Source organism: Phymastichus coffea, unplaced genomic scaffold (assembly GCF_024137745.1).
Source record: "Phymastichus coffea isolate CEN01 unplaced genomic scaffold, Cenicafe_Pcof_1.1 PCOF00055, whole genome shotgun sequence".
In the NCBI taxonomy this organism is placed as follows: domain Eukaryota; kingdom Metazoa; phylum Arthropoda; class Insecta; order Hymenoptera; family Eulophidae; genus Phymastichus; species Phymastichus coffea.
Window position 1 is genome coordinate 1,088,470 of NW_026706866.1, and position 22,591 is coordinate 1,111,060.

At 30.2% G+C, this 22,591-nt stretch overlaps 4 protein-coding genes across 5 annotated transcripts; 2 read left to right on the forward strand and 2 right to left on the reverse strand.

Annotated features, from left to right (window-relative positions):
- Window positions 1-1,684: 1,684 nt before the first annotated feature.
- LOC131665978 (uncharacterized) lies at window positions 1,685-2,414 on the forward strand. Its single transcript, XM_058938280.1, has 4 exons — window positions 1,685-1,736; window positions 1,810-1,949; window positions 2,033-2,158; window positions 2,289-2,414. Exons 1-4 carry the CDS (start codon window positions 1,685-1,687, stop codon window positions 2,412-2,414), a joined length of 444 nt encoding a protein of 147 aa, XP_058794263.1.
- Window positions 2,415-2,431: 17 nt separating this feature from the next.
- Window positions 2,432-9,066, reverse strand: LOC131666008 (structural maintenance of chromosomes protein 3-like). The gene is made up of 18 exons (XM_058938324.1): window positions 8,374-9,066; window positions 8,123-8,301; window positions 7,806-7,964; window positions 7,575-7,731; window positions 7,212-7,497; window positions 6,763-6,937; window positions 6,576-6,689; window positions 6,261-6,511; window positions 6,049-6,192; window positions 5,622-5,933; window positions 5,186-5,497; window positions 4,874-5,075; window positions 4,519-4,809; window positions 3,794-4,056; window positions 3,548-3,713; window positions 3,339-3,480; window positions 3,023-3,260; window positions 2,432-2,849 (listed from the first exon to the last, which is right to left on the reverse strand). The coding sequence occupies exons 2-18, from the start codon at window positions 8,171-8,173 to the stop codon at window positions 2,717-2,719; spliced, it is 3,396 nt and encodes a 1,131-aa protein (XP_058794307.1). The 5' UTR covers window positions 8,174-8,301; window positions 8,374-9,066; the 3' UTR covers window positions 2,432-2,716.
- Window positions 9,067-9,215: 149 nt separating this feature from the next.
- On the reverse strand, window positions 9,216-14,407 carry LOC131665979 (peptidoglycan recognition protein 3-like). Its single transcript, XM_058938281.1, has 6 exons — window positions 14,199-14,407; window positions 12,910-13,251; window positions 12,619-12,838; window positions 10,973-11,162; window positions 10,565-10,727; window positions 9,216-9,553 (listed from the first exon to the last, which is right to left on the reverse strand). The coding sequence occupies exons 1-6, from the start codon at window positions 14,284-14,286 to the stop codon at window positions 9,369-9,371; spliced, it is 1,188 nt and encodes a 395-aa protein (XP_058794264.1). The 5' UTR covers window positions 14,287-14,407; the 3' UTR covers window positions 9,216-9,368.
- A 1,090-nt stretch (window positions 14,408-15,497) lies between these two features.
- On the forward strand, window positions 15,498-19,691 carry LOC131666010 (mediator of RNA polymerase II transcription subunit 15-like). 2 transcript variants are annotated; one of them, XM_058938326.1, is made up of 12 exons: window positions 15,498-15,571; window positions 16,050-16,127; window positions 16,196-16,283; window positions 16,362-16,593; window positions 16,754-17,046; window positions 17,163-17,339; window positions 17,419-17,543; window positions 17,619-17,698; window positions 17,787-17,960; window positions 18,031-18,319; window positions 18,391-18,493; window positions 18,573-19,691. In XM_058938326.1, the coding sequence occupies exons 1-12, from the start codon at window positions 15,552-15,554 to the stop codon at window positions 19,020-19,022; spliced, it is 2,109 nt and encodes a 702-aa protein (XP_058794309.1). In that variant the 5' UTR covers window positions 15,498-15,551; the 3' UTR covers window positions 19,023-19,691. The 2 variants fall into 2 exon arrangements, with proteins under 2 accessions (XP_058794309.1, XP_058794310.1); XM_058938327.1 differs by lacking the exon at window positions 15,498-15,571 and adding an exon at window positions 15,611-15,908.
- The last annotated feature ends 2,900 nt before the right edge of the window (window positions 19,692-22,591 follow it).

Consider the following 22,591-nt stretch of genomic DNA (forward strand, 5'->3'; position numbering starts at 1 on the left):
ATTCATGCGAAACATACAATACTCGAATCCATAGTTATGCATTGTATTTGTTAGGTAGACTTTTCCCTTTATCACTGAATGTTACTCTGCAAAATTAAAATAAATCATTAACTAATAAACTTTGCCATGAAGTTTTTTTCTTAACACGCAAAAGCTTTTAAAAGATGTTGTGATAACGAACTTTATATTGAACGCTTTCTAGCTTTGGTTGTTTCAAAATTATAAATTGCTTCCCCACATTGTGTTATCTTAATGGGATTTCCTTTTCTTAAAAATGGATCGACGTGAAATGCGTAGTTTTAAAAATTAAAATATTAAAAGTGCTTTTATTGTTTTTAACTAAAAACTTTCTTAATTATTTCTTGCTTCAAGCTTATCTTACGTATAGTGGCTCCACTAGAGATAAAAAACATTGAAACAATTCATTAGTTAAATCTCAATTATATAAACAAAAGCATCTCTTACACTGTACAAAGTCAGAACTACAATTAATTATTTCTAGTTTATTATTCAAAAGCACACAATATTTTCGGTACTTATCTGTTTGTCGAATATAATATATGCCATTTATTCAAATTCATTTTAAACGTAACTAGTTAAATCATGAAAGTTCTGCTAAATGCCTATCCTCTTTTTTCAGGATAGATTTTTCTGATTAAACCGTACATTACGAAAAAATCAATGACAATTATTGATTTTTCTTACTTGTACAGTTATGCCTTTCTTTCAATATTATACAAGCAGAGCATAGTCTAATAAGACGTTTTATATATATTACTGCTGAAAGAAAGAAAAATAAGAAGACGTATTAATTGTAACGGAAATCGTACTTACATCAAAAATGGAAATCAACGTAGTATCTTAAACGTGTAACACTGTACAACTAGACATAAGTATCCTCATAAACGATGTCAGCATGACGAACCATGTCAATTATTTTTAGAAACATTCAAGGTTTGCCGTACGGACTTTTCTACAGAATTAAACTACGTTCGCAGTTTTATAGGTCTATAAGTTTTAATCTACGCAGCATTTTTACGTTAACAAATAAATTTTGCGATTTCAAAGTACACAATTATAACGTGCGTATCATCCATTTATCTTCATAAATATGATGATTAGAACATGAGAAATGACAACTGAATGCGTAGGGCAATCGACACAATCACCACAGGTTTAATATATAAATCTCAATCTTGTACAATCTACGATCTAAAAGAGACGTCCTCATAAACGCAAATAATGGACAAACGTTAAGCTTACGAATAGGTAGTAGGCTCGTAAAACTGATTTATAGCCACAGCAGTATTTTCCATAGTATATTTCTAATCGATTTCTCCTCGTTTCCGCGATTCTCTACCTGCAGTTCAATGACACCGCAGAGAGCTTTACATCAAGATTGCAAGTCTATGCACCGATCCACTTGTTTTCTCGATTAGTCCGAGAGTATCAATCTTACAATTTTTTTTAAATAAACACGTTTCTTATTTGGAACGTTGTAATAATTATGTCATTGTCACCGTCTCCTTTTGCGCAATGACAGAGCCAACTTGGAATATTGCCAAACTGACTGCAAGCTAAGCAAGTTAAGAAATTGCAAAGCAAAGTATTTATTGTCAATGCAAAATGCGCTGCGCTGAACATCTTTTCATTTCGTGACGAACTTTCAACGTTACAAGTGGACATGTATCGAATACTAATAGCGCTGTTTCTCACAGTCACAGTACAAGCTGGGGGTTTGCTCTTTTCTTATTTATCACTCAATGTTTAACATTTGCTGGATAATACAAAATTCATTTTTTTCATTAGGCTATACGCATGAACAAAACTTGAGTTGTTCAGGACGCGCGCACTTCAATGTTACTCTTACGGCATACTATCCGGACTTCACGAGTGAGAATGAATCCGATTATCTTGACAGCAGAGGCAAAAAATTACGTGCGCTACAGGTAAATTTTGAAATAGAATTAGATATTTTTATCATTGTCGATGAAACGTATTGTAAGATCATTGTATTTTGATTGTACCCAAGGATTTCATCGATGGTAGAGCTGAATATGTCACAGTAGCAATGGATCATATTGAGAAACTCCCGTACGGTTCAACTATCTGCGTTCCAGAGCTCAATGAGCATTTTAGAAGAATGATTCCTTTACAAGTAAGTTCAAAACACTTTGATAACAACGTTTATGTAACATATAATGTAATTGTTAAAATAATTGATAAAATGAGTGAATCTATAGTGATTCAATAAATCAAATGTCAATCTTTGATAACTCTGATCACAGGTACGGGATCACGGATTGAATTTAAGAAGCAAAGGTTTTTCAAGATTAGATATCTGTGTAAGAACTGAGGCTGATAGTTACGACAACGCTGTTAATCGGGTTGTGACTTTGTACACACAAACATAATTTTAATAACGGATGTACTTTATTTTTAGACTAACTGAAACAACTTTTTTACATGCAATCGATATATTTTAATAACTCACATTTTTTTTTTAATTTCTATTGGAACAGTGGCAATGTAGATCGTATTCTTATAACATGCGGTTTATAAAATAACTATTACGAAGTATAAAAGATTATTTAAAATAAATAAAATTATCCGATGAAATTTATATAAATACATTACATTACTGATTCCCATATTAAAGTACTTGAGTTTAGAATTTGAACTTTGATATTTTTTTCAGAAAGTACAAGTTATTACTTTATTCTTCATCAGCTTGATCAGGCTCAATAAATTTTAATGCTTCTTCACGACTAATTTCGAAAATGGAGGATATTTTATTATTTTGGAATTTCACCCCGTAAAATTGATTTGCATATTCCAACAATTCTGGTCTAAACATAAAAAAAAAATTTTTTTAATTAATAAAGCAGGCAATATTTAAAGTTAACTAGAAAATTTCTACATAATATTCAACATTATTATTACAAAAGCCTTTTTTCAATAACATTAAACACTTATGATATTTTTAATAAATATTTTCATATAAAAATATAGTTTTTCATACCTGTGGGTGATTATGATAAACTGAGCTTCAAAACTAAGTTCATGTATCATTTGAGCCACTGCTCTTCTGTGATCAGTATCAAGATCCCCATCGATCTCATCGAACAAGTAAAATGGTGCAGGATCGCATTTTTGGATAGCAAAAATTAATGTTAATGCTACCAAAGATTTTTGACCACCAGAGAGCTGATTATAATCTATCAGTGAACTCGTTTGTGATGTGAATGACACTTGAATACCTTGAAAAGAAGATAAAAAAATTAATATTTTTCTTACAGTTAGTAGATAAACCTCACTATTAGATAAAAATTTTTAACCAATTCCGGTCAAGTTTTCCACATCTAATGAAGTTGTTGACTCAGAACCGTTTTCACTTTGTGAATTACTCTGCTGCATAACAAGTTGAGCCTTTCCTCTTGGAACAATCTTACTAAATATTTCTGTAAAATATTTACTGACCTGAAAGAATAAAATGTAAAACTCTTAGTACAACTAAAAATATGAACATATTTTATAACTTTCTTACTTGTTTAAAGGTGAATTGAACTGCATCATACTTCTTTTGTTGAAGAAAATTAAAAAGTTGTTCAATTTTTTCATTTGCCTTATCCAATTCTTCTTTTCGCTTGAAGAAATTATCTCTTTGATCTTTAAAGGTTTCATATTGATCTAGTGCTTTCTTATTAACATGCCTGTGAAAGTGAAAATATTTGCAAATCTTTAAAATTAATCATCAAAATTTAATAAAAAATTTACGAATAAAAAGTTTTACTCAAAATTCTTCAAATTTTTTCGACAATTATCTAGTTTTTTATACAATGTTTTGGTATTTATTGCTTGATATTTTGAATGCAGTTCCTTATTTGAAAGAGGTCCGAGTTCAACTATTTTCCTTCTTGTATTATCTATGGTTTCATCAAGTATTCTTATTTTGCTAGATAAACGTTCCAATTTTTTAGACTTTTCCTCAAATTCTAGTTGATCTGGTTTTAACTTACTATAGAGTATTTCCAATTCTTCAAGATTTTGCTGTTTCTACATAAAACATTTATCGTTTAAAATTTATCCGATATAAATATATATAAATAAGTATATTAAATAGCGACCTATTACTTCACAATTATTCTTTCATGGAACATTGAGAATTGAATAAATAGCATATGTATATTTTGATATATATAGTTCATGCTGAAGCATTATGAATAACAATCAGAATCAAATAAAATAAATGATAATAAATTACCAAGAAGTGTGTTTATATACATTTACTTCCATCAATAAAAACTAGATTAATGAATTTCCAATTTGGATGAAACGACTGTTAGAAATTAAGTGGAATGGTTTATACGGAAACTATGTTAATAATATGTTCATGAAATTTTTCTATATCTCAACGTGCCTCCATAAAATAATAATGATGCTAAGAATATAATCTTCATTATATAGTTTTCTATGTATTGTATAAAGATCTAAAGAGTATGACATCTGTTATCAAACCTGTGAATCAGCATCCTTGTATTTCGTTTCATTCAGTTCGAAGTCACTCTTACATTTTTTTATTTTTTCTTCAATAACGTTGGCTTGATATTCTAATTCTTGTAAAGTCGTTTTGTTATCTTCTAAACTGATTTCTTGCAATTTCTGTTTTAATTCTTTTTTCTTGCAAATCAAATTGTTGAATAATTTATTTTCACAGTCAATTTTTTTCTTTTCTAAATCTTTTCTATCCTTAAACACAGTCTTCAACTCTTTTCGTAACTTTTTCATAGTTTTATTCAAGTCTTCAATCTAGAACATTCAGATAAAATTAAATATTATTTTATGAATGTTCAAAATCATATTTTTAAAATACCTGACGTTCATCGGCTTCTGTTAATCGGTCATTCAAATCTTGATCAAGTTCTTCCACCAATTTCTGTTTCAATGATTGCAAATTACTCAAATCCAACTTGAGTTGTTGTAAGTTTTTTCTTTCTAATATTTGAGTATTATCTAAAATTCTAAGTTGCTCTTTGATATTTTCTAAATCATACTTAAGTCTATCATAAGTTTCTCTGTAAAATACCAAATAATAATCATTCCTAACTTTCATTGCAAAAATTAAAATGCATCTCAATGTTTCATTTTAATGTATGAATAAGTTATTTTCACAAAAATGTATTACTTAGCTTTAATGCGCTTGGTTTCAGCATTCTGTGAACAGCTAATACAATCAATAATTTCTTTATCAGTATTTTGTATTTGCTGATTTAAATTTGAGAGTTCTCTCCGTATAGAATCCATTTTCTGTATTAAATAAGTTTTATCTTGTTGCATTTTCATTGGTGATTTAGAACTAGCATGGTGTCCACCTTTAAGCCAACCTTTTGAAGAAACTTGATCTCCATCTGTAGTTACACAATCAAATTTTCCTTGAGCAGCAATCTCAGCAGAAATTTTTAAATCTCGACATAAAATTATTTTCCTAAAAATAAACCTGTAAGTAATCCATAAATTTATATTAATTTTAGGACATACATTATGCTTCTTATGTATGTACTTAAATTAAAACACTAATTTTGTAATCTGTTGTATTTTTGAGTGTATTTTGAATACATTACCTTATAGGAATTACAATATCTTCGCTGTATGTCAATTGTGATATTAATGGTATTGCATTTTCAAATCGTGGATAAAATGTAGCTTCAACTTTTAAACGATCAAGAGGCAAGAAAGATACCACGCCTGGTAAACCTTGTCTATTCATTTCTCTCAAGATTTCTTGACCAAACTTAGCTTCTGTAACGATGTGATGTAAAAGACGGCTACCTGCAGTGACTTCAATAGCTCTATAAAGAGCAGGAGCAGACGTAAAACGTTCAACCACTAAGCCATAATATTGATGTAATTTTTCAATCATATCTGCACGTTCACTATAATAATAAATTTTTTAAGTATTTTTGTGCCCATATATGACATTTACGATAGACATTATAAAATAGTTGTAATATAAATTGTATTAAATTTACTACTTGATAAATAATGTACCTAAATGTTTTTAAAACTTTGTTAACACTTTTAATGCCATTAAATATTCCTTTACCAAAACGTGAAATCATATCTTGATTTATTTTTCTTAAATCTTCTTCTAGATATGTTATATTATTCTGTAAATCTTTTTCTTTTTTCCATCTAAAATAAAAAGATATTTTTATCTACATTACAGTTACAGTTTAAAATTGAAAAATTGATTTACTAACAAGTCCTTTTTCTTAGCTGAAAATTCATCTTTTTTTTTGTTAGCTTCATTGAATTCTTGGCGATATTTATTAACAGCATTATATTCATTTCCCAAACCATTTATAATATGTTGTTGATGTTTTTCTAATTCACAGTGTTTTAAATCATTTTCACCAATACGTTCTTCAAGATTGTGTATATGCTTTTTTTTTTCTCCTACTTGTTCGTCAATTAAAGCTAATTCTCGATTGATCCATGCATTTCTTTCTTCCTAAAATAATTCACAAACTGTCAATTCATATTCACATTTCATTTTAAAAAAGTAATTTGCTTACTTTGGTTTTGTATTGAGCACCTCTACCTTGTCTTGTATACAATATTTGTAGATTTTGTTCTAGCGAATCTAACTTTCTAATAATTTCTTCTCCAATTTTTACTGTATTTTCATACTGACAATAAATTACATGTTACTTTATATAAGTATAAAGGAAAATTTATATGTAATAAATAGTTTATATTTACTTTTGGTTTAATTTCTTCTAGTTCTTTTTGAGTTTTTTCAATGTCTGCATTTAAAACCTCTAATTCTTTATTAATGGATTCTTGATTTTCAGTTCCTAATTTGATATCTAGCTGTATATCATCTAGTTTTATTGAATGCGACTCTTTCTCAGCTAAAAGTTTTTCAAGCTCTTTGCTGAATTTAAGATAGAAAAATAAAACTTATAATAAATTATAATTTTTTATATTCATATTACAAAATTTAATCTGAGTTTCGATAAATTTAAATTTAAATAATGATTCTTAAAGGACTTTTTTTTATGCTTATTAATACAGTCAACAGTTCAACATTAATTTACCAAGTGAAACTGGCATGTAAGTATTAAATAACAAGCTTGTAAAAATTAATTTTTAGAAAAAAAAGATTCTAAAAAATTAAACTATCAATGGAAAATTATAAAAAAATTTACCTCAGACTATCTTTTTCTTCCTCTGTCAATTCAATATTTCTTTGAATTCTTTTTAAATTATGATTGACATCTTTTATTTCATTGGAAAGTTTCTCAATAGTATTCCGTAATTCAGCTTGTTCTTTTTTCAAATCTGCATGCAATGTTTTTATCTTATTTATATTTTCTTTATTAATAGATAATTCTCTGTCATAAATAATATACTCTATTGTTCTCATTTTTCTATCCCAGTCCTGGAACTCTTTAAGCTCTTTTTTTTCATTTTTTAAAACTTTTAATTTTTCATCTACAAAAAAATTAATATGGTAAGATGTTTTACTGCAATGCACTTTAGGATGCAACTATTAACTTTTAATTGCTTACTAATAGTCTCGAGAACTTCTTCAATATTTTTAATTTTTGTTTGTGTATCATTTAAAATCGATAATGACTCATTTCTTTTATCTTCATAAACATGTACACCAGCAATCTCTTTCAATAACATTAAGCGAAATTCAGAAGTTGTTGCTACTTCATTGATCTAACATTGAAATTCTTTGTCAATGTGTCCAAAGTCTAATTAAAATAAAGAATTTAATTCTACTAAAACATTACCTTTCCTTGTTGAATAATATAATATGGATTAGATTTTGAAAATCCAGCAGTTTCTAGAAGACTTACTACTTCATTTCTAGTTATAACATTTTTATTCAAAATGTATTGGTCCTTTTTTGCACCAATTACTCTTCTTAAAGATATTTCATTTTTTTCAATCTGGAAATAAAAGATAAAAAAACTAAATTATTTTTAAACTACTGGAATATTTGGATTTTGAGTACTATATACTTATAAAATATACACAATCATAGTTTATATACATTGTTAAAACTTATAGCATTCATTGGAACAAAATTTTGATTACCGATACTTACAGCTATTCTCCTGTCTGAATTGTCAAAGATAACTTCTACTGAAGCTGTCATTGAACGTGATCCTACTCCTTCATGCAATAGTGCTTGTCGCTCATCTTTGTGTAGATGATTAAACTTATCACTAAGTACAAATTGTATTGCTGCAAAAAAATTGCTCTTTCCACATCCATTAATTCCAACTATATAATAAACCAAATATGTAAATTAAATATAGTCAAGTGCTGTTACATAATAAAAATTTTAAAACTTACCAATAACGTTATTCCCAGGATCAAGAGGCCCTATGACTGTGTGAGATCCATAAGATTTAAATCCTTCAATAACAATCTGAAAATACAATATTTGAAAAAGAGCAGAATTCAAAATATATATATTAATTTAGACTAGAATTAATTTGATATTTTTTATCTTTCTTGTTAGAATTGTGTTTGCATCTATAATACAAACATTTTTTTATAAATTTTAACTGAACTAAACAAATACAATATGTATTATATATTATTAACAGAAATCAAATTAATGACTACAAAAGCAAAATCAAATTAAGACAACTATTCATCTAAAATGCATCAGCCCAATGCCAATATGGAACAAAGGTAACATTATTAGGCCATTGATTGTACGATTTGATACACGTACAAGTATGTCAATTCATTTACCTGCTTTATATGCATGCTCCTGCTTTTTATGCAATAAATCAAGTCACTTAAACTTTTATAAATCAACTTAAACTATAAAACTTCATAGAATGATAGAAAAACTCGGTACTTCACACGCAAGACTCAAAGACCTGTAGTCAAATAAAAGACGGTTGGAACTCTTTCGAAGAATTTCATAGTCGCGAAAACACCCATTCGGTTTTCTAAGCAATGCAATCGAACATGTGTAAACCAGTATACAGCAACTTATTGACATGGATTAACCGACGATATCGGTTGCACCAAACACCAACATTCTAATAGGTATGACATTTAGATTTTTAACTTTTTGTTAATGTTTCTACGTGAGGTCCGTTTTTTATTTTTACTAAGTAATTGCAAACAAAAAATAGTTCAAACGAGAACAGATTTTACTTGCAGTTAACTTTATTTTTACCATTGAGCGCTTGAAAAAAAATGAATAATTACCGTATAAGCAATATTAATTTTATTTTTAAATATCGTTAGATTTATTGTAAAATAAAATAAAAAATAAAGAAAGTGTAATTATATTTTTTTAAATTATAACAATAATCAAAATTTGTCGATCAAGGGTTTTTTGTCCAATGTGGCCAAGATTGTATTAATTGATGAAGTTTATTTCCAGGGCAAGATGTCGGTGATGCTTGCATGTGACCAATCAAAAAGTACTTTTCGCTTATATTTCCTTGGGCTACCCCGTAAGAAATCAACTGTTTGGTAGCTTCAGTTGCGGCATTATTTGGGATGCGATCTGTTAACATTGGTTTTAAAAATGTTATATAAAAGGTTATTTTTTACGATTAATCTTTTTTCATTGAAAAAGAAACTTGTGTAAATTACTGTCGAGTCTTTTATGAAGTATTGTAAAATCGAGTGTTCTATCTACAAAAATAATTAAATAAAAATAAAAAAGAGAGCTGAGAAGATGAGGCCAATTAATTCGTGATCCGATGATCTGAATTAAAATAGTCACGTGATCAGCTGTTGTGTGATAGTATGTATGTATGCATGTATGTATATACATGTATATACACACATATATATGTGTGTATTGTGTACGTTCATGAAAAATTACTGAAGATTTTCGTAAATGATTAAACGTTTGAAAAATTTATCGGTATAGTTGGCATGAATTTAATATGAATTGATGATTTAATCGTATTAATCTCAAAATAAAAATTGACTGATACCTCGATAGACAATTGAATTGAATTTTGTTCTATGCGAAAGTTTAGCATCGGATAAACAGAATAGACAGTAAAATATATAAATCGATTAGTTATTATGATAGTACAGCAATTTCGACTTTATTCAGTTACTTAACATATTAGAAAATTTTAAAAAAATGCACTAACTTACAACCGTGAACGTCTACCGAAGTACGTTATTTACACCGTTAATATATGGTTATAGAAAGCTACAATATCTTTGAAACTTTTCTCATATTTGTTATTATATTTTAGGAACTTCGGATAAAAAAACTGAAATTTGTTAATCGTGAGTATCAACGTAACTACATATTTATTTATCAATAAATATCATCGGTTATATCTTATATCAACTCAGGGGAATCTTTAATGTATATTGAATTTTCGAAATTATAATTTCTCTAATAAAAATTTTGATGTTTATTCATTAAAATGAATTGGTAAAAAAGACGAAAAAGATGAATGCGTGAAGCATGCTAGTTATCACTAGCCTATGTAAATGTTTGAAAGGAATGTTTGAATTACATATATAGAAAAAACTTATCTATACTCACTGTCATAATTTCCAATAATGCAAATCCCGATACTTTTATCGTTGTATGATTTAGTATGTGCGCCAGTTTTTGCCCATCCTCGTCCTTCATAAACATTTCCATCTTCCCCCACGATAAAATTGTATCCGATATCATTCCATTTCTTCTCGTTCATATGATAATTCTAAAAACAACGCTATTGTTAAAATTGAAGTTCATTCGCACCGCAAAAATTGTTATTTATTTTTCAACGAGCATGTTTGAGCTTCCTTATCAATTTTTACTTCGCCGTACTCGTTTCAAAAAATAAAAGCACTGATTTTATTCTGATAAGTTTGCATGATAAATAAATAGATTTTTAAAGCTTTTCTTTTCAGATAGCGCAGTTTAAAGATTTATAAATGTGTGAAAACGCAAACAACAACTTACTTGGAAAGCTCGAACTCTAGCCTGGCATATCGCTCTAGTTGTGCATGTATCAGTTGCCGAATGATGGATAATAATGTAAGTGGGCGGATTCACGCGTAGTGGATCCACTGATCCTTTTGGCTCCTTTGCGCCCCATTCTGATCTTGATATTATTGTGGGAACTGTTTTCATAGACATGAGATGCAAGAAGCTTATTTTTTATCTTATCTTTGAAAAGTAATTCAATGAAAACATGACTGATAACGATAAACATTAATTTTCTATTGTTATTATATTGTTCAATTACATTTTTTCCTGTTCGTAGCTCTAAATTTGCGTCAATCAATTTATTATAAAAATATCATTTAAAGTCGTTCACTTTAAATAACGTGAATTATACAAGTTCAATGAATATTAAAGCGAACAATCTACCCACCAATCTCAACTTTTTTCGGCAGCGATTTCCCTTGTACAGCAAACAGCAAAATCGATAAAGTCAACGTTTGTATAATCATGGTTGAAGTACACTATTCAAAGTGAACGAACGGTCTAAATTTCATTCTAAAGTATATCTCGCGGCGAGACGCGAACTGGCTGTGTGGATTGCTTATGATACACACTCTATAAACTTTTGACACTTGATAATGAAACGTCATGCGATACGACTGTACTTCCCCGCTGTCATTTTCGTTCTATAACTAAGAAATTATCTTGAATGAGGCTTATTTCTGTGATTCCAGTGCTGTCGACGATTGCAGTAGAACCCCAGGCACCAAAAGTTTCAAATTCATTCGATATCCATTTCGAAAAGTAAACGATCGATTACAATTGAAATTCTGGAATGCTTTCGTCGGGCGTTTACTTTGTAATTCAACTAATAATTATTATTATAAAATATTTAATTTCATTTTTACGCTTTTTTTAATCATTACTTCAGTGCTTTTGTTTATTAATGTTTTTACTTTATTTTTTTCCGCAGTAGATATCCGAAATTTTAAATGATTATTTTTTTAAACCTTGAAACAATCAACTGAATCAACGCAGGAAAAAGCTGCATTTTATTATACTTTTATTTAAAAAATAATTTGGAACAATAAAATGTTATTGATATTGTACAACTAAAAAATTACAATAATAATAACTATAACGTAGATTACAAGTTATTTGATAAAAAAATAGTACATTCTATGCGGACGTCATTGCAAGTTACAAGTAACTCAAACATTGCGTATGTCAATGTAAATTTTTTGTAATGAAAAACAATAGTCGATTGCAAAAGATGATTAAACGCATTGAAAGTACTGTAAATACGTGAGTCGGGTTGACAGTCCATTTTTTATTTTCAAACACTCACAGACACTCGTCGTGGCTATCATTATTTAACACTGCGCTCGCGCTGCTGCACTCATGTAATGCTTCTAAACGAGCGCGTAATTATCGAAGCGTCGGGCGCAGCACGGGCATCTGCTTGTGCACAGTAATAATTACGTAAACTTTGCGTTGTCATTACAATTATTTACTTCTTTTGCCATTGGCTTTTCGGCTCGTGCTTGCAAATGCGTATCAAGGGATTCAAACGCAAATAACAAGGAATTGCTATTGTTGTATATTATGTAGTTATATTAATCATCCACGTGCTTGCGATGAGCTATAAAGCATGACGTTACTAAGCAATTGTGTCGGTTCGCTTGCTCAAAATCGGCACCGGTCGATCGGTCCAATTTGGAAAGCTCTGAACGTATTTAAATAGCGCTTCACCAGGGCATTCAGTGCTACGAGTTTGTCGATGACCGATCACCAAATAATCCTTCTTCAGCTTGGCCATAGCTACACCGCACCGCATCAGTGAGTTCAAGGCACTCAAAGCGGCTTCGTTCGGCAACCTATCTGGAAAACCAATGACACATTCGTCGAATTGTTGCTCTCTCAGGAAAGATTATATAGCTGCATATATTTACCAGTGAAATCGCCAATGACGCACACGCCGATGCTCTGAACATTGTAGCCAGGCGCATGGGCACCGACTGTATCCCAACCGCGTCCTTCGTAAACGTTGCCGTCTTCACCGATGAGAAAATTGTAGCCGATGTCCTGCCAGCCATTCGTGTCGATGTGCAAGTCTTGGTAGGAGCGCACTATTGCCGAGCACGTTAGTTGATCGTGGCAATAACGCTTTATGCCACCATGATGAACTACAAGATAAGGAGCTGGGCTGTGTGGCAACTTTTCCGGAAATAGGGCTTCTCGAGCCTTCCACTCGTCGCGGGTCACGATTCGTGGGCATACTGCGTCTGCTGATCCTGCAATCATAATTGTTTTCCTTTGATTTTGATTTATGAGAAACCGAGTAAAATAGCCGATCAACTCTAATTTTTAAAAACGTATTTGTCAGCATGGATACCGATTTTTCATCGTAAAACCGTTAATCAGACCATAACAAAATGGGAATCCCTTATCCACCTAACTATCGCACGTTGTTAGAGCTTACACCATTTATAGGATATTGCGGTACATATTAATAGTTCGTGCAAGCTCCGTATTATTGGAATCGCAATGAATAGCTTGTTAAAAACTTGCGGCATCTCTGCTCAAAAGCAGAGTATAGCTCAAAAGCTCAAAGTATAGCATCTTATTACGACTAATTTTTCCTGACCTTTCAGATTTCCAAATGCGAATCCTAATGACTACTTTACGTTGGTCGTCGAGTTGTTTCGTTGACGTTAGACATTTGCGCTCTCCATTCGGCAGTGGGCCATGCCGCGTTATCGCACTCGATACCAAAAATCCAAACAACGAAATAAGTGCGATGGAGAAAAAGGACCGACGAAATTATTAGTTGAAAGAAAGTCGACACGAGTGTCTCCTATAGAATTATGATATCGTCGAGTGCAATTTTGCCAAGGACGCGAAAGCGAGATAACTGAGGGTATCGGTGTACTTATTGCTTATAAAAGTCATCATTCATCTTACGCGGTACTCGCATCGAATATAATCTAGATGTATATCTTTAATAACTTTAATAACAATAGGTTCTGTAAATATAGCAATCAATTTGAACAGTGCTCAGTTGTTAGCCGTTACAAAGTGTCCGGGATTCAAAATCTTGGAAATGGCGCGAAAGTGGTTAAAAGTCGGTCGGCTAAAGTGGCGAGGAATGAACTAAAGATTTCAGCTTAACTTATAGAATCGCAATGGGTGACAATAATTCAAACACGTTTGACACAAACTAGTAAAAAAAATAGTATACCTTGTACATCGTTGGGTGGAGCAGCAAGAACCAATGACGTTAAAAGCCCAAGGTTGGCGACGATGATCGGTAAAGAAAACTTATTCATGCTCGCGAGATGTGCGCTTGAAAAATCGATGCTGTTCCTTGATCAACGCGCGAATCGGTAAGTAGCTATAATATCAGGACAAACGCCCGACCGTGAATGACATTAATCGAGCGAATTTCATGCTTTAATATACGACGTGAACGGAAACGCGCCGACGAGAAATATATAATATTTTTCCCCTGCGGGAGCGAAGCGTAGCCTCCTAGTCTACTAGTTGCAACGCGTTACGTAATTTATTCGCGTGTTTTTTGAGGTATAAAGAACATTCCTTCGAGTTCAACGCGTGAATATTTGTCTAATTTGCATAAGATCGATGTGTCTGTCAAGACGCGCACGGGGAAGAACAAGAACAAGACCAATGCGAGTATCAATCTATATTGTCACATATCGTGGCTTTCGTCTACTTGTGTACCGATTATCAGTCGATAGCACGCAAAAGGCGAAAAAGTGCACTCCGACTACTCCTTCATTTTGACGCGTGCTTTTACAATTTTTCTTGGGACATAAATGTTTTTAGAGTTTCCTACGAAAATGACGTTTCTGTTAAATAATTAAATGCAATATATTTTTCCTTCTTTTATTTTTAAGATGAATCATGCTTTTTTAGGCTGGTTCTCTAATTAGATTTGTTCGTGTTCTAAAATAAATTTTAAAATGTTCACGAGTTTGAAAGCACCTATATGTCTTCGAGATTTCTTAATTAATTTCAGAATAATAAACTTAATCAGCAATGGTAATAATCAGTAACTTTTGATCATTTTTCAAAATAATAACTGTTTTATAATATAATTATGTAAAAAATAAATTTTTTACGTGCAAGGCCAAAAATATTTTTTTTATTAATATATCAGCTGTTTTACTTATTCCATAGATTTATTAAAAAGGTGATGTCAGCTTGAAATAGGTCAGCATTGTAAAAATCATGGTAAAGAAACAACTATTGTACATAACTACACAGATAGGAATATAGTGTATTATGCATATACCGGTATATGTGTGTGTGTACATACACAAAAACCTGAACATTATGTATGTATACATACCATTCATATCAGAGCTTAGTCGGTAACCACAACGAATATTAAATTTCACTCCAGTCTGGCTGATACGAAAAGTGATAAAACTTAAAAATTAAGCTAAGCCGGCTAAGCACTCGTTTTTTCGCTGCCTTCACCCTATTTTTTTCCGAACACTCACTTTTCACTCCCCTTGCTAACAAAAGTTTTTCTGACGCTTGCGAGCACCATCTAACAGATATTTCTGAAATGTTTATACTTATACACAGGTTTGGTCTTTTATAAGCGTCTATATTCGTTGATAACCGTAACCTGAATCTCGTACGCTGCATAAAAAAGTCATTAAAAATGTGACATTAACGACGGATATTTCAAAATTGCATATTAGAAATGTATTATTTTGAATTAACATCCAAAAATGTTTCATAATTCGTATTGTCAAAAAGATTTTTTCAATCAAACGTGTTAAATAAGTTGTGTTTTCTAACCAAAAAATGCAGTTATCAACTAATGAATTGATAAATATAAACGTTATTTGGCCGAAATACATATATGCACTGAAATATTAATAACAAAAAGGCAATCAACTGCTGCTTGGTTTTTAAGGTCTGATATAAATTTACTTTAGTAAATTAAACAATTATATTAAAAGTGTGATTGATACCTAAATTTTATTTTGACATTTGAAATAAAATTTGTATACCTTAATTTGTCTGTATACTAGAATTTTTTATTTTATTTTTGCAGTAAAATCTTGAAAATGACTTCTGAAGATCCTAATATGTGGAAAACACCAACTTTTCGCCAAAGCATGATAGCCAAAATGTAATAAGTTGTACATTTTGTACATTTTATTTAAAAAATGTAGATTGAAAAGATCTTTCTCATTTTAGTGAAGAAGAGATGCAGAAATATCAAATATCCATGTCCAAGAATGCCAGTGATATGGAGTCACATTTATTCATGAAAGCCAAATCAAAAGTAAATACATTTACATTTATTTATCATATAAAATCTTCATTGATTTACTTACATTGACAAATGTATTTGATTGTTCAGGATGAGTACTTGGCTTTCATCGCCAAGTTAATTATTCATATTTCTCAAAGTAAGAAACCTGGTGGCACTATAGCATCAGGAGCTACTAATACAAATATTGGAGTTCAGCAAGGCATGCCTGATCCTATTGGAGCACTACAAACATTGGCACGACAGGGTACTGGTAATAATGCAAACATGGGAATGCAAACTTCTATCCAAAATCCGCAAATGATTCTTCAGCAAAACCCAGGTGGTAACACCAATCATAAGCTTATTTATATTTAACTATAATTTAATAATTGTTTTCTAAAGTATGTTCCATTAGTATTTTCTTTCTTATACAATTAAATTTAAGCATTTATAAAAGCTTAGAGGTTTAGAATAAAAACATTAATAATTTTTTTTAATAGTTTTGCAAAATTTGAATCAGCGGCCAGCACAACCTATCAATATGCCTGGAATGCAGAATAAAATGCCAAACATGGGTATGATGCACAATCAACAAGGATGTCCTCCAATGGGAGTAAATCAAATGAATCAGATGCAAAGTATGCCAGGAAATCCAATGATGACTCAAATCAATCAAATTAATCAAGGGAATTTAGGGCAACCAATGGGACCTCAACTTATGCAGTCTCAGCAGATAGGAGGACCTCAAATTAATGTATCGCAAATGGGACCAAATCAAATGCAAATTTTGCAGGTAATGAAAATTGTTTTTGTTATGATAGTTAATGGACTAAGATTTTATAAATATTTTTATAAAATTTTATTTATAAATATTTTTTATTCTTTTTTTATACTACTTTGATGTTTCAGAATCAAATGCAAAATCAAATAGGTGCACATCAATTAGGAGGCCCTATGAATGCTGGAATGCAGCCTACAATGCAACAACAGCAAGGTCCACCTCAACAACATATGAACCAAATTAATACTGCTCAGATAGCTGCCAATCAGTTGACTCAAGCTCAACTTGGACAAATGCAACGTAAAGTAAGTATTTTTTCGGTTTTGTACAAGTCTTAAAGATATACTGATAATATAATATGAACTTTATGACATTGCTTTTTAGCCTGTAGAAATGATGAATACTGCATTCCCAGGAACAAGAAATATGACGCCAAATCAATTTTTAAGACAAAGTCCATCACCATCAGTCCCAAGTCCTGGAGGTCTAGGTGTACCGACTCCATCAAAGTATTTGAAGCTAATGAACACATTTTCAATAACTGCAACATCAATTAAATAAATTATTGAGACATTTTTTTTTAGTCAAATGGTAGCATCGCCAGCTCTGGTATCGTCTCCAAATCCTCAACATGCTTTGCTTGGTGGGGCTCAGAGGTCAATGGGTTAGTAATAATAAATATTGAGTTTTTAAAGAAATAATTAGGGCTTACCTCATTTTTTATTTTTTCATTCAATTTCATTATTTTTCAGCAATGTCAGTCTCACCCAGTAGTTCTGTAAATACACCTGCTGGAGCAATTGCTACAACTCCAAGCCCGTTGCTTGATGAACAAACTACACAAGCGTATAAAGAGAAAGTTCGAAAACTTAGTAAATATATAGAGCCTTTAAGAAGAATGATTTCAAAGACAACTAGTGAAGGAAGTAAGTTGATCTCTCTCATATAATTTTATTGAAAGTATGCTATTTATTAATATATTTTGTAATTTTATAGATACAGAAAAGATGAGCAAAATGAAGAAACTGTTAGAAGTTTTAACGAATCCTACTTCAAGTACAAAATTAGATGTATTGCATAGATGCGAAATGGTATTAGAAAAATTAGACTTTAAGAAGTTTGAAGCTACAGGTGGTCCTGGTGTGCAGACTACTCTGAAAGAGCATCATTTCTTCACTCCTCTACTTGAAGTGGTAACAACGGTTTTACAAAGTCCCGTTGCAAACCATACTCTTCACCGTACTTTTGGACCTTGTTTAGAAGTATTATTTGGGCCAGAGATAAAGTATCTATCTAATAATCTATTAGCTAATGATAATATTTCTGTATAATTATTAAATATTTTTTTAATTACAGAAATGTACCACCTCCCTTAAAGAGAAGAAAGACTGAAGAATCTTCTTGCGAAATACCTGATGTTCTCCAAGGAGAGATAGCTCGTCTCGATCAAAGATTCAAGGTTGATTTTTTATGGTCAACTAAGTGTATGAAAATCGTGCATGTTGTTTGAACAAAAACTAATAACACCTTTTTAACAGATAAGTTTGGATCCTGCCCAACAAAATGGTTCTAAATGTATTCAGCTGATTTGTTGGTTGGACGACAAACATTTACCTTGTGTTCCGCCAGTCTTAGTAATCGTTCCCACTGATTATCCATCTATTCCACCTCGGTGTGTTCTTACTAGCCATGAATATACTACGTCTTATTTGAAAGCAGTGCAGAAAGGCTTGGACGCAAGATTGGCCAAGTTACCTAAGAGATACTCGATATCACAACTACTCAACACATGGGAAATGAGCGTTCGCCAAGCTAGTGCACCAAAAGTTCATCAGCGATTGATTTCGTCGACTACCACGCCAGCAACGATTACATCGACTATAACTACCACAGGAACGACCAATGTTACAACGACTGTTACTAACGTAATAAATCCTATTGTTAACGGAATCTCGGCAAATAATATGATCACAATGGCTGGTTCATAATATTTTTCACAAGACTTAAACGAAGTATTTTATTATTTTATTATAGTTTATTAATTCGATTAATTTCTCTTTATAAGATTAGATGGTCTACTTAAATAAGTCATTGTTCTAGTTGTTGAATGTGTATTTTCACTCGTATGATGGTACTTAATATATACTGATGTTGCATTTTGATTTCGTGTTTAACTTTAATACTTAAAATGTATTTAAAAATACGTTATTTTAGAAGTAAATATTATTTAATAAACATTTACACTGTAAATGACTTAAAAGATCTCTGAACGTAAATTAGTACATCACTCGATGAATTGCCGATTCAAAAGGATAATGAAATATTTATTTTGGAATAATGATGCAATATCTAGTTATTTTTAAATCGCTGTTGAGAGAGCAGCATTTGTACGAATTTATATACGATTTTATATTAATAACTACTTAATGACTGACCAAATATGCATAGCAATATAAATTAAAAAGTATTATTTTACACAATGGGCTAAAATATGTACAATCATAAGAATAAACGTTATCTAATTTAGCAAGTGTAGCAAAGTTTTTTCTTGATTAATTTAGAAACAATAGAAGGAATTCTCTTTTTGTTAATGTTTCATGTGTGTTTCGGTGTAAATAAAATTTATTTGTGTGAAATGCCATTCATTTACTATAGATAAGATAGAAAATTTACAAATGAGCCAATCAATAGAAAAATATCAGTATTTTTAGTAATGCTCAATTTGATTTTATTTTACATTTTTAAAAATAAAAATTTAGAAATTTTGATATTATATAAATTTTTAATACTATTTTTAAAAGAATCTTTTGTCAAAGAACTTTTTCTAAATTAGTTCACACATTTTGTAATATCATGTAAATATTATCAATTGTCCGAACTAGTTTTCGTATGTATTCAAATAGTGACAAGTGAATAGAAATTAAAAATTTGTTTATTGTGCCAAAAGATATTTGTATATTCAATTGTAAAAACGTTTCACAAATTTAATGTACGTTATTAATTATATGATCAATGTTTCAATGGAATATAGTTTTAGTTCTAAATAAATATCAATTCACTATAAAATTATTTTAATTAATACGAAATAGTAGCAATTTGAATTGATTAATTTGAAATATTCTAATGAATTATGTGTCAATTTAATAAAATAAAAGTGTTTCAGACATTTATGAACTTTGTTTTAAGATGACGATTTCTTTTCTAAAAAATATTTGATTCCTGTTCACTTTGAGAATTGATAAATAAGTTTGAATAGTTATCAGAAATACTTATTTTCATTTTGTAAGTTGTACCTGCAAAAAATAACTTTCATAAGTTTAACAGCTTTTGATGCATATATAATTTTAAGTTGCTTTGATATACTATATCATTGTAAGAACACCCAATAGCCGATTCTAATGGATTATCTATGAATCTGAAATATTTAACAAATTATTTAATGTTTTAGTAATTTTTAATATGATTTGATTTTGTTATATTTTATATTTACGAACGTAAACACTGTAATGTTATTCCTATACTTTTTTTAAAACCTAAAACATAATTGTCAAGGAAACTTATTTATATTAGTATAAGTTAATTTACATTATAATATCAAATAAGATTTACTTTCACAAAGCGCTAAATAGTTGCGATACTATTTACAGCCACTTTTATTTGAAATTCGAATAAAACTTATTTTTATACTATTATGTATTAACACTAACTTCATATAATTTACCATGGGATTTGGAAGTGTATTTTTCTTCCACTAATTGTTCAGACATTCTTTTTAAATAATTAATGCCCCTTCCATACAATTCTATACGTGTGTGTATAAACGAGGAATATCAGTCACATCTTCCATCCAATGATTTGCCTAAACGAAATGTTATAGCCTAGATTATAACTATTCAATTTTAGAGAATTCGATCTAGCAGATTCATCATAAAATAAATTTTTTTATATTCCGCGCACGAGGACTCATCTCGCACACGTATTGAGAAAGCGATTTAAGCCTTACGTGGACGTTTACGTTTTTCGAAGCGAAAGCTGGTGGAAGTGAAGAGTAGTATCGAAATATACTATTATTAAATGATACATTATTCAGAGTAGTCATGTAATGGTGAAAGGTTATTTTATATTTTGTATTTGTGATAAACGTTTCTTACGTAAGTTTTATTAGTATTATATTTACAAATAATGCATGTATCATTATATTTTATCAAGGTTAGAGTAATAATTGATTTTGTTTTTGACGCAAACAGAAATATCTCAGTGACAGCTCAAAAGAATTCATAATCATTCATCGTTGATTTCTTTATTTTTTATAATGAAATTGCTAAATAAATTACTCCAAAATTGATTAGATGTAATCTACGTTGTAAAATTTATCACTATTACTTTTTCAAGTACTATAACTGTGCTTCGTTTAAGCAAATGATGACAAAGAAGACGCAATAAATTTTTCCCGTTTAATATAGATATTGTAGATAGCTATAGAATTATGTGGAAAGCCTTAGTAGCTGGTTTTTATTGGTCAGACAAATAATATCAAATAGTGTAATTTTAATTGTTATCGACATGTTTCACTAAACATGTCAAAAAACGTGCACTTATAGTACCTGTAGCTATGAGTAGTGATGATAACACAATCAAGAAGATTAGTGCAATGTTCATTTTTAATTTAACTATTTCTACTTTACTGGTATTTATTTTCGTGACGTTATAAAATAAAATAAGATGACTATTAATATATATTTTCAAAATTGCTATTTACCGAAAGCTAAAATGATAATTTATCAATAAATCAATTTGACTTCAAAAATCAGTTCATAAAAAAATTGTTCTTCCTACGTACATGAAGAAATGATCTTTAGTATTTTTACAGATTAATGTCCACAGTTTTCGCTGAAAAAAGGTTCAAGTTGCAGTTCTAAGAATACAGTCCTTTAGTCATTCCCACCCTTCAATAGAGGTCGCGTGCATTTAACTACAAACTTCTACTGAACTTGGTCCGTATTTCTGAGTTTTCGCGAGAAAGTCTTTGACAAGTAAGAGTTGTTTTACTGCGTGCGCCCCAAACTGCAAATTAACCGCGGAGTTTTACCTGAGGCATTACTTCTTTTCTTTTTTCTGTACATTATACTACTTTTTGCTTGAGCTATCACTGACATTGGAATTGCAGGTACGTTTATTACTTTTTCTTTTACTTGATGGATTACTTCATTAATATAAATTTTCGATTTTCAAAAGTATTCGAATTTTCGTAACGCGTTTAATATAACATCATTTGAATACATAAATAATGCATTATACAACTACTGTATAATATTAAAAGTAATCACATTATTTACCATAGACTAAAGAATGTAATATTCGTCGGAAAAACATGAAGAAATATTTGTAGCTCAACAAAGTGCTTAATTTTCAAAAGCTGCTTTCTCTATTTTTATTTTTCTATAAAGACAATCAAACATTTTTCAATCGTGATAGTGAGTTTCTATCATTTATCTTGAAACTGTAAGGAAAATAAAACGAAAATACCAATCTTGTATTGTAATAATTTTTTAATTAA